Raw genomic sequence first — 12,215 nt, 5'->3', positions numbered from 1 at the left:
GGCGTACAGCATGGTGACTATTGTTAATAATACTGTAATGCATATTTGGAAAGAGCTAAGAGAATGGATAATGAAAGATCATAGCAGGAAAAAAATTTGTAATTATGTATGGTGATGAATGTTAATTGGACTTGTTCTGGTGATCATTTTCCAATATACAGAAATAGTGAATTATTATGTTATATACCTGAAACTAATATAGTATTGTGTTATTTATACCTCAATTTTTTAAAAATCCAAGGAAAAAATGAGGACTATATGAAGCCTTTTTGTGGGAAAGTATTAAGGGTCAAGAACATGTATTTTATTGGCCAAATAACCTCAATCAGGTATATGATTTTCATATTTTAAGAGGGAAATAATGATCCGTAGGCCCTAGAAACCTACAAGATATGAAGAAACTTTAAATTGTTTTTACTTTAGTGGCTTTTTTTTTTTTTTTGGTTCATCTAGTGCCATGCCTGTGGTATATGGAAGTTCCCAGGCTAGGAGTCAAATTGGAGCTACAGCTCTTGGCCTACACCACAGCCACAGCAATGTGTGGTATCTGAGCTGCATCTGTGACCTATACCACAACTCAAGGCAACACCAGATCCTTAACCCACTGAGTGAAGCCAGGAATCGAACCTGCATCCTCATGGGTCCTAGTTGGATTTTTTTCCACCCTGCCACAACGGGAACTCCTACTTAAATGCTTTGTGAAGACTTTTTTTTTTGAAGTAAATTTTTAATAGGATGGATGGCAGAAATTTTTCAAATGTTTCTGGGTGGGAGTTCCTGTCGTGGCTCAGTGGTTAATGAATCTGACTGGGAACCGTGAGGTTGCGGGTTCGATCCCTGGCCTTGCTCAGTGGGTTAAGGATCCGGCGTTGCCATGAGCTGTGGTGTGGGTCGAAGATGTGGCTCAGATCCTGCATTGCAGTGGCTGTGGTGTAGGCCGGTGGCTACAGCTCCGATTCGACCCCTAGCCTGGGAAACTCCATATGCCTCGGGAGTGGCCCTAGAAAAGACAAAAAGACAAAAAACAAAACAAAACAAAACAAATGTATCTAGGTGAAATTGGGACAACTATGGTATCTGTATTCAGATAGTCATTTTCTTAAATAAGTATGTGGTTCTTTTAGAGTATATGGGAGTACCAGAGAGAAAATTAACTCTTTTGAGTAGTCTATATACCAAAAAATAGAAAAAAATAATGTGTGGTTAAAAATTTAAAAGACAGCACAATAAAAAACTGTTCTAAAAATTTGACATGTATCAAGCCAGTTAATTCTCTCAAAAACTGTGAGTTTTAGGTACTTTTTAACCTCCCTTTCACACGTGAGGGCACTGAGGTAAGGTTATTTGCCCTAAGAACCAGGTTTTGGACCTATTAAGTTGCAAAGCCTATGTTCTTAACCATTAAGCTGTAACTGTAGCTGTTTAGAGGAAAGAAATCCTGAGCCCTTCCTCCACCTTCAGGCCCCATTAAGTTATATTTCACATGAATACTCTCTCTTCAAATAACAGACCCAGAACCCTACTTTTCTGTAGTACTACCACAAGTTTGGAGAGAGGATAGGTCAATAGATCCACAAATAGTATGAGCTATACCTCACCATCTCTGTGCAATGAGAAATATAAGTAAATACAACTCTGGGTCACTTGAGGTTTTCCTAAGTAACTAACAGCATTAGTGAAAACACATGTTTGAATAGTTTCCAGAGTTGTCTGGAATTATTTTCCAGTTTAAAGATTCCTGCTAACAGATACAGTTAATTTTTAGATTTTTTTTTAGATTTTTTTTTTTTGTCCTTTTGGCCACACTGGTGGCATCTGGAAGTTTCCAGGCCAGGGATCAAATCTGAGCTGCAATTGTAGCAATGTCAGATCCTTAACCCACTGCACTGTGCTGAGGATGGAACTGACACCACTAGAGACAAGCAGGATCATTAACCCACTGTGCCATGGGGGAACTCCAACTTTTAGATTTTTTAAACTAGCTTTTTTCTCTCCTTGAAATGTCCTTCTTATTTCTTACTCATTGAACAGTTTCTGATAGCTGCATTTGAAATCAACATTTCATCATTTTGAGCCCTTTCTCATCCTGAATTGAAGTCATGGTTTTTTGGGGGGTTTTTGGTTTATTTGTTTTTGTTGTTGTTGTTGCTGTTGTTTGGCCACACCTGCAGCATGTGGAAGTTCCTGGGCTAGGGATCAAACCTGCGCCACAGCAGCCACTCAAGCTGCTGCAGTGACAACTCCAGATCCTTAACCTGCTGAGCCACAGGAAACTCCAAAGGTGTTTTTGTTATGAGTCTACTTGGGACTGAGAGAACACAATATATAGTAGAAAGAACTACAGAACTACCAAAAAGCAAGCAACTGAAAATAATCTATCAATGAAAAATTTCTTTAGGGAAATACAGGGCAACCATTATTCTTGGACCTTTAACAGTCATCATGAAATCTCCAGACACATGGTTGATTCTCCCTGGTTTTAAGAAAGGTGTATCTGATAATATTGCTGATATTGGGGAAATTCATTCCTTCATTTATCCTGTTGACCTTCTTCTTAAAAAATAGGCTGTATTTGTTAGAGCAGTTTTCGGTTTACAGAAAAATTGAGCACAAAGTACAGAAAAATCCCATATATATCCTGTCCCCCGACTATCAACATCGCACATTATAGTGATACATTCGTTGCAATTGATAAACCTCCATTGACTGATACATCATCCAATGTCCATAGTTTACTTTAGGGTTCATTCTTGGTTTTGTACATTTGTGAGTTTGACAAATGTATAGTGATATGTGTACACCATAATGGTGTGATATAGGGTAATTGCACTGCCCTAAAAGCCCTTTGTACTCCACTTATCATCTTTCCCTTCCCCAACCCCTGTCAACCGCTGATCTTTTTACCATCTCCATAGTTTTACCTTTTCTAGAATGTCATAGAGTTGTAATCATACAGTATGTAGCCTGTCCATATTGGCTTCTTTCACTTAGTAATGTGCATTTAAGGTTACTCTGTTTTTCATGGCTTGATAACTCATTTCTTTTTGGCAATGAATAATATTCCATTGTCCGGAGGTACCACCATTTATTTATCTAGTCGATGTGGTGAAGAGTATCATGATTGCTTCCAAGTTTTGGCAGTTATGAATAAAGCTTCTGTACACATCTGTGTGCAGATTTTTGTGTGGGTTTAAGTTTCAGTGCCTTTTGGGTAAATAGCAAGGAGTGTGATTGCTGCATTTTATGGTAAAAATATGTTTAGTCTTGGAGTTCCCGTCGTGGCGCAGTGGCTAACGAATCCAACTAGAAACCATTATGTTGTGGGTTCAATCCCTGGCCTTGCTCAGTGGGTTGCCGATCCGGTGTTGCCGTGAGCTGTGGTGTAGAGTTGCAGACGTGGCTCAGATCCCGCGTTGCTGTGGCTCTGGAGTAGGCTGGTGGCTGCAGCTCCGATTAGACCCCTAGCCTGGGAACCTCCATATGCCGCGGGAGCAGCCTTAGAAAAAAAGGCAAAAAGACAAAAAAAAAAAAAAATATATATATATATATATATATATATATATATGTTTAGTCTTATAAAAAAACCCTGCCAAAATGTATTCCAAACTGGCCCGGACCATTTTTCATTCCCACCAGAAATGAATGAGCACGCCTATTGTTCCACATGCTTGTCAGCCTTTGGTGTTGTCAGTGGATTGGATTTTGGCCATTGTAATAGGAGTGTGGTGATACCTCCTTGTTTTAATTTGCAACACTGATGACATATGATGTTGAACATCTTTTCTTATGCCATCTGGTATATTCTTTGGTAGGGTATCTGTTCATATTTTGTGTGTGTTTTAATCAGGTTGTTCATTTTTCTTATTGACTTTTAAGACTTTTTTGGGTATATTTTGGGTATCAGTCCTTTATCAGATATGCCTTTTGCTAATATTTTCTTCCAGTCTATGGCTTGTCCTCTCATTTTTTTGATAATTTTTTTTTAAAATTCTGGTTCCTGGTTTTGTTGTCCTTAGGAAATGGTTATTGCTATGGATTTTGTTTTGGGCTTTAGGTGTTGTGAGTCTCAATACAGTAGCATCCAATGAGATGCCCCCTATTTAGCTAGTACTTAAAAAGACCGGAAGTACTGTATTACATAAAATTAATCTCTATTGAATGCTTTCTTCTATTTATATTCCACAAAAAAAGTTACATTACCCATTTCTCTTCCTAAACTGGACCCTCTAGCTTTATATTGCCTTTTGGTGATTTATTTTAGCTTTCAAACTGTTCTTGGTATTTATAGAGAACTCTTTCCTTCTGCTTCATTATAATATCACAATGAGAGTGGACTATGGTGTCATCTGGCTCTATTGTGCTCTATCTAGGGCTATGCTTTTTCTTAGAATTTATGATGAGCTAAGCCTCACAGTTCTTGAAGAATGGTAGCTGCATCTTAACAGCTTATGACAATTCCAGGTTTGGAGCCTACTGGTTTTGCCTGTTCAGATCTGTTAATGTTGAGTGAAAATGGTATGCTTAAAGATGTTTTTCATAGAAATTCAAGGTGATTATTTGAATTCAGATAAAGACATTGAAAAGTAATATTCTGTTTTCTTTCGTCACAACCCACTGAGCTCACCCTGCCTTGCTATATGTGAGCTGTGGGAGGAAATACCATATACACTAGATGTGGCCTTGGTCTGTCTGCACCTGTTTCCACTTCCTGCTGGGACACTATTAAGAAAGGTTGAGGACCTTTTAAGTTGGAACATGAATGACGAAGAGGCAGCCATGCAAAGATCTGTGTTTAAGTCTTTTTAAGCCAACATGGAAAATGCTATAAGGTGGTGGAGTAGAAGGACCTTGAGCTTACCTCCTCTCACAAACACACCAAAATCGCAACTAATTTCTGAACAACTATTGATAAAAAAAGACTGAAACCTACCAAAAAAGATATTCTACATCCAGTAATATAAAGAAGAAACCACAAGACAGTAGAAGGAGCACTCGCCATATTGTCAAATCCCTTACCACCTGGGTGAGCAACTCACAAACTGGAGAATAATTATATTGCAAAGTTCTCCTATAGGAGCAAAAGCTCTAAACATCGCATCAGTCTCCCCAACCTAGGGCTCTAGCATCCGGAGGAGGAGCCACTAGAGTATTTGGCTTTGAAGGCCAGCAGGGCTTGATTGCAGGAGCTCCACAGGACTGGGGGAACAGAGGCTCCACTCTTGGAGGATGCATACAAGATCTCACACTTACTAGGACCCAGGGCAAGTGTAGTGACTTCATAGGAGCCTGGGCCAGACCCACCTGTTGGTCTTGGAGGGTCTCCTGGGGAGGCGGGAGGCAGCTTTGGCTCTCTCAGCAGTGATAAAAGCCAGTGGTAGACATATCAGGTTGTGTTCATCTGTGAACTCTTGGTGGAAGCAGACATTTTGCTTGGGTCATTAGCACCAAGACCTGGCCCCACCCAACAGCCTTTTGGCACCAATACTAGGGGGCCTCAGGTCAAACAACTAACAGGCCAGGAACACGGTCCCACCCATCAAAAGACAGGCTACCCAGAGACTTCCTGGGCCCATAGCCACCTCTTGATACACCCGTTGACATGGCCCTGCCCATCAAAAGGCCAAGGCCCAGCTCCAGCCACCAGGGGGCAGATACCAGAAGCAAGACAACTATGATCTTGCAGCCGGAAGAACTGAGTCTGCAAACACAGATCAGAACCTACCCTGGGACCAGCTGGTACCTGGCCCTTGGGTGATGAGAGGGGAGTGCACTGCTGGGACACATAAGACATCCCTTACAGAGGGCCACTTCTCTAAGGTAAAGATGATTCAAGAACTTGGAAGAGAGTGTATGCTTACAGCGAGAAGTTACAAGAAGTTTTAAGAGTCAGAAAATAATGAAGAACAACCAGATTTGATGAATACAATAACTGAAATGAAAAAAAAAATGTTGAGTTTTGTGGAACACTTCCATCTAGGAAATGGATAGCAGCCAACTCAAGTGCCCTGAGGAAGAGAAATGACCCCTCCTTTTTTGGTCCCTGGAAATTTAACCCACAGATGACAAGAGGCAAAGTGAACACTGCCTGAATTTAAGCTTTCTAATGTAAAAGTGAATGAATGGAGAGGGGAAAGTACAGAGCTGGGAATGAGATTGGGGGACTGGGTGGCGATGGTACAAGGCCCAAATCTTTCACTGCTCCCTGGGAGCTTTTGGCCCTCTGAATATTAGCACTAAAAAAAAATAAGCAAAGAAAACATAAATATTTCACTGGCCAAGAAGTATAACTGCAGCTGCTAAAACAGAATGGGATAGTGTAGCCTTACGTTAGCAACGCCTGCCATCATCTCTGTGGTCCCTACCTACGTGTGTTACCTCAATCTTCACAACAAACCTGTGATATGTATACAAAATGATATGCATATAGCTTAAAAAATCTGATGCTTACAAAGTTTAAGCAGTGTTCAAGATCACACAGCTGTGAACTGTAAGAACCACATTCCAATTATCAGGTGGTTCATGGAGTTAAAGGGAAAGAGGAAAAATGGGCAGGAAACCATGGGACCCTAGGTAACAGGGAAGCCAGGCAAAGCCATGTCACAGAATAGTCTGATTTGAGCACCACACTGGCCATTTGTGTGCTCACGATGCAGTACTGTCAGACTCTTGATGCCAACATGGGGAATTTATCAACTGTTCTTTTGTTTTTGTGTCATTCTTTCAGAATTCAAGTGGGAGAATCTAATTGGCAGCTTTCATTTCACGTGTTAGTGTTCTAACCACCAGGAGATGGAGAGAATTATCTGGCCTCTTTAGTTTCTGTTGGGGAGGGTTGGGCCCTGCTTCCCACCAAGACTTATTGAAACAGAGATCCCCCCCACAAATAGGAAGAGTATTTGGATGCTGGGCAGCAGCAATACAAAGGATGAATGTCCACCATACCAGCCATGGTGTGCAGATGTCCATGTGACATTCTGCAAGGACTGGGTGAACTGGAAACTGCTTTTCCTATAAACCAGGCTGTTTTTCTTCAGCCCAGGGTCTGCCTGACAGAGTCCAACAGGACTTTCAGACACTACACAAAGTATAGGTTTTCACACCAGGATCTCTTGCTGTTTCTGATTCATTAAAGCTGACCACCAGAGAGACGAATGTTAGCAGAACCAGCTAGCTGTTAGGTCAGTCTGAGGAAGCAGCATAGAGAAAGGGAGCCCAGAGGGAAAACTCCTCCCTAACTTCTGGTCTTAACTGATCCTCATGTGGTGTCATGAGACCATTGAATTTGTGTGATATATTACCCAGCAATATCTCATTGTCGTTTTATCTGGTTAACCATATTAAACTTTTTTTTTTTTTTTGTCTTTTTAGGGCCACACCCGAGGCATATGGAGGTTCCTGGGCCAAGCATTGAATCAGAGCCCATACCACAGCCACACCAATGCCAGATCCGAGCCACGTCTGTGACCTACACCACAGCTCATAGCAATGCCTGATCCTTAACCCACTGAGCAAGAACCTGCATCCTCATGCATAGTCAAATTTGTTTCTGCTGAGCCACGATGGGAATTCCTAAACTTTTTTTTTTTTGGTAATAGGAATGAAAAAGAATTAATGTACATGGTCTTTCTTCACGAATTTGTTTGCATGTCTTTGCCCTTCACCCAGACTCTCTTTGTCTTAAGATTAGGGACTATGTTAGTTTTGTATCTTCAGTGTCTAGCACTGTGCCCAAAATACAGTAAGCACTTTAAAGAGCATCTGTATGAATGACCACCTGAACGAATTTTCCTTAGCAGTCTTTCTCTGAAATGGAATTGTTTCTCATAAAAATGGTGGGGAATTTATAGTCAGGGATGTTTGAAACATTAAAATTTTTTTTGTTTGTTTTTTGACTGCGCCCATGGCATACAAAAATTCCTGGCCCAGGCATCAAACCTGTGCCACAGCAGTGACCTGAGCCACAGCAGTAACGACAAAAGATCCTTAACTGCTAGGCCAACAGGGAACTCCTGTTTGAAACATTTTGTAATATTTTAGGTTAAAAAAATTTTTAAAGCTGCTTTGGGAAGGACCGTAGTGACTTGCTTTCTCTTTTTGTTCTTACAGGTGTTCCAGGATTTGGGGACTGAAGTTCTATCTGGAGCTGCCAAAGGCTACAACATATGCCTTTTTGCCTATGGGCAGACAGGTTCTGGGAAGACATACACCATGCTGGGCACCCCAGTGAGTACTGGGATGGGAATGCTGTATCTTTCGAAAGCCACAGCAAGCCTGAATCATGTGTGGTCCTTACCACTGAGAGAGAATGTGTGTTTCACAGTGAGCTTCAGTAAGATTTAATGGGTCCTATTCTGTATTATTCCTAGGCTTCTCAGCACTTTATTTTTTTTTTGTCTTTTTGCTATTTCTTGGGCCGCTCCCGCGGCATATGGAGGTTCCCAGGCTAGGGGTCGAATCAGAGCTATAGCCACCGGCCTACGCCAGAGCCACAGCAACACAGGATCCGATCCGCGTCTGCAACCTACACCACAGCTCACGGCAACGCCGGATCGGTAACCCACTGAGCAAGGGCAGGGACCGAACCCGCAACCTCATGGTTCCTAGGCGGATTCGTTAACCACTGCGCCACGACGGGAACTCCAGCACTTTAATTGAAAGGTAAACTTTGAATAATTAGCCCCTCTTTATTATATCCTGAAGAACCTTAGAATTTCACTACTCTCTTTGAAACAGACCTTATCAGACCTTCTGAATTTCTCATATCTTTTCCAAGTTTATCACTTATAGCTTTTTAACACCTTTGGTATAGATAAGTCCGAGACTGAGCCTTAGGTACTGTCTAGGGCTGTGTGGACATGGGATCGTGTGTGTTAGCTCCGAGTGTTAGAAAGAAGAAGGTGAATCAGGTCCTGAGATAGGAGCTCTCAGAAGTGTGTAGGACTTATGAGAATCTTCCTTTGTCATGGAAAATTAGTGGGTAGAGTTCCTTAAGAATACCTATTTGTTTTAGGTTTAAAAGTATCTGGTGAGATGAACTGGTGGAGCAGATGACAAATAACAGCACACTCAATAAAACAGCGTCCTTCTTTAGGACACTCTTCCTCCTGAAAGATGATCCCTGCCACCATGGGCCCAGCGCATTGCTTCCTAGATCCATGTTTAGTGTGATTTTTTATGTAAAAGAAGAACATGCCCACTCAACCAGGGGTGTTAAGCCCTTAACCTTGGTGTGGGTTAGCACTGGGTTCAAGATGAATAGAGAAGACTGTTCTCTCTAAATGTGAATTTTGTCTTTTTTTGTTGGGGGGGACACACCTGAGTCATATGGAGGTTCCCAGGCCAGCGGTCAAATCGGAGTTGCCAGCTACACCACAGCTCATGGCAATGCCGGATCTTTAACCCACTGAGTGGGGCCAGGGATTGAACCTGCATCCTCATGGATACTAGTCAGATTCGTTTCCACTGAGCCATGACGGGAAACTCCCTAAATGTGTATTTTGAACACCCATGTACTCTAGTTCTGCTGTGTGTGTGTGGTGGGGGGGGCAAAGGAGATAGGGTTCTGAGAGGGACCATGGAAGTCAAGTGGCTTTATCCAAGAAGCTATAACCTTTATGGCATGAAAGCAGGAAGCTGGGTCTGCTAGTTTCTCTTCTCTTCCTTCTTATGGTGGTGATCTGCCTCTCGTGTGGTACATTCCTCCCAGGAGAGGCTCCTAAAAGCACTGGGAAATAGCATCTTTCAAATAGCCTGGAAAACTGCCTGGAATGAAGAGGTTGGTGCAAGGAGCCCACCCTGCGGGTGGTGGTTCCTGGGGGTCAGGGGAGAGCCTCACAGTGAGTGAAGAGTAATGCTTTCCTTTCTTCTGTTCTCCAGGCCTCTGTTGGACTGACACCACGGATATGTGAGGTACAGACTCTATTTTGACCGGATCCTCTCAAAGTAGGTCTTCTTTGTGTACTGCCTTCGGTGAAACCCCAACCTCTGGTTTGTGCAGGGTCTCTTCATCAGGGAGGATGACTGCACCCCGCTGCCTTCCTCCTGCAGAATAAAAGTCAGGTAAGAACTGACAGCCTCTAGTGTCTGAAGTGTTTCTAGTTCAGCCCCAGATTCTAGCATGCTCTGCTGTCCTCTCTGCTTTCAAATCACCCAGAGGAAGCCACAGCAGAAGTATCTTGTAGTACAAGATGGAAAACATACTTAGATTTTAGGTTGCAGGAAAGTTTGTACCTAGCCTCAGGCTTAAAAAGCTGGTGTTTGCTGTGGACTGGCTGGCTGGTTTCCTTTTCTTCATTTTCTGTACAGTTTCATGTTATCTTTGGGGACCCCCTCTTCAAGCCTCTTCTGGGTTGTTCTCCAGGTCAGCAGTTTCCAAACTCTAGTTCCCAGACTAGTGCTGCCTTACCCACCTGACATTTTCATTAGTCTGCACTGTAAATGTTGGTGGAAGGTTAGCAGTTGCCCCTAATTTACTGTTATCTATGTTTTTTGTTTTGACATTCAACATCCTTATTTAAAAACATGAGGTAGGAGTTCCTGTTGTGGCTCAGTGGTAACGAACCCGGCTAGTATCCATGAGGATGTGGGTTCAATTCCTGGCTTTGCTCAGTGGCATAAGGATCTGTTGTTGCTGTGAGCTGTGGTGTAGGTCACAGATGAGGCTTGGATCTGATGTTTTGTGGCTGTGGTGTAGGCCGGCAGCTGCAGCTCTGATTTGACCCTTAGCCTGGGAACTTCCATATGCCATAGCTTGGGCCCTAAAAAAGCAAAAAAATAAGTAAATAAATAAAAATAAAAAAACACAAGGGGTTCCCTTTATGAATGAATGAAATGAATTGAATCCGACTAGAATTATGAAATGAATCCGACAAGTAACCATGAGGTTGCAGTTTTGACTGACCTTGCTGAGTGGCTTAAGGATCTGATGTTGCAGTGAGCTATGGTGTAGGTTGCAGACATGGCTTGGATCCCATGTTGCTGTGGCTGTGGTGTAGGCCGGCAGCTGTAGCTCTGATTCAACCCCTAGCCTGGGAACCTCCATATGCCACGGGTGTGGCCCTAAAAAGCAAAAAATAAATAAATAAGCAAAATAAAATAAAAAACATGAGGTGTATGTAATTCACATAATTCACAAACCATGTAGTTCATACTTTTAAAGTATATAGTTCGGTGATTTTTTTTTTTTTACAAGGTTGTTCAACCATCATTACTATCTAATTCCATAACATTTTCATTACCCTAAAAAGAATAAATGTCCTTTTTAAAAATTAAATCATTGTTGGGAGTTTCCATTGTGGTGCAGCAGAAACAAATCTGACCATTATCCATGAGGATGCAGGTTTGATCCCTGGTCTTGATCAGTGGGTTGAGGATCCAGCATTGCCATGAACTGTGGTTTAGGTCACAGATGTGGCTCAGATCTCGTGTTGCTGTGGCTGTGGTGTAGTCCAGCAGCTATAGCTCTGATTCTATCCATAGTCTGGAAACTTACATATGCCTCCAGTGTGGCCCTAAAAAGCAAAAAAAAAAAAAAAAAAGAAATCATTGTAAACATTATTTTACTTTTTTTTTTTGGCCACAAATTCTGAAACAGACTCAAGGACCTGGCGTGACCAAGGTCTCAGGGTGTCAGAGTTAGAACTAGAAAAAGAACTAGGACCTTGTGATTCTTGGCTTAGTGTTTTCCCCACCTTTTTTTCCAAATCTAATTATATGCCTCTTTCTACATGTCTCTAGCTTCCTGGAAATCTATAATGAACGAGTGCGGGACCTGCTGAAGCAGTCTGATCAAAAAAAGTCCTATACCCTTCGGGTCAGGGAGCACCCAGAGATGGGACCCTATGTACAAGGTGAGCCACTGGAGGTCTGAGACCAAACTGAAGCCTGGGAAGCTGTCCTCATGGTCACAGATTCACTCGCCGAATGCTAATGAATACGTAACTATGTTCCAGCTGCAATGCTAGGTGCTGAATTGTACTAATAGATAGAAAAGACAGTCCTGCCCTCCCAAGCAAGCTTAAACTCTCACTATAGGGATGAATCAGAAAACAAGCACTAATTACAGTTGTGATAAAGGCTAATAAAAAAAATAAATAGATACAGTGACAGGAAAGAACACTGAGTGGTGTAGGTGACCCATCTGCTTGGGGTGGTCAGGGAAATCTTCGAAAGGAGGAGGAGCCCATTGTGTGAGGACAGGTGTGTAGCAAGGGGAA

At 42.2% G+C, this 12,215-nt stretch overlaps 1 protein-coding gene across 16 annotated transcripts in view; it reads left to right on the top strand.

Annotated features, from left to right (window-relative positions):
* STARD9 (StAR related lipid transfer domain containing 9) overlaps positions 1-12,215 on the top strand; it is a 151,585-nt gene that overhangs the window by 55,570 nt on the left and 83,800 nt on the right. For all 16 annotated transcript variants that reach the window (XR_014812775.1, XR_014812769.1, XM_084972630.1 and 13 more), the window contains 4 exons: positions 8,107-8,223; positions 9,877-9,909; positions 9,998-10,059; positions 11,737-11,849. Coding sequence is in view for 13 of the 16 variants with exons in the window: in XM_084972630.1 (XP_084828756.1) it covers positions 8,107-8,223; positions 9,877-9,909; positions 9,998-10,059; positions 11,737-11,849 (325 nt within the window). In the remaining 3 variants the exon portion in view is untranslated. The remainder of the gene's footprint in view (positions 1-8,106; positions 8,224-9,876; positions 9,910-9,997; positions 10,060-11,736; positions 11,850-12,215) is intronic.

The sequence above is a fragment of the Sus scrofa genome, chromosome 1, assembly GCF_054392235.1.
Source record: "Sus scrofa isolate SSC_HxYL_T2T_F1_AM1 chromosome 1, Sscrofa_HxYL_maternal_Yorkshire_Landrace_v2.0, whole genome shotgun sequence".
NCBI lineage: Eukaryota > Metazoa > Chordata > Mammalia > Artiodactyla > Suidae > Sus > Sus scrofa.
The sequence above is the reverse complement of the archived record's forward strand: the minus strand, read 5'-3'. Positions and strand labels throughout refer to the sequence as shown.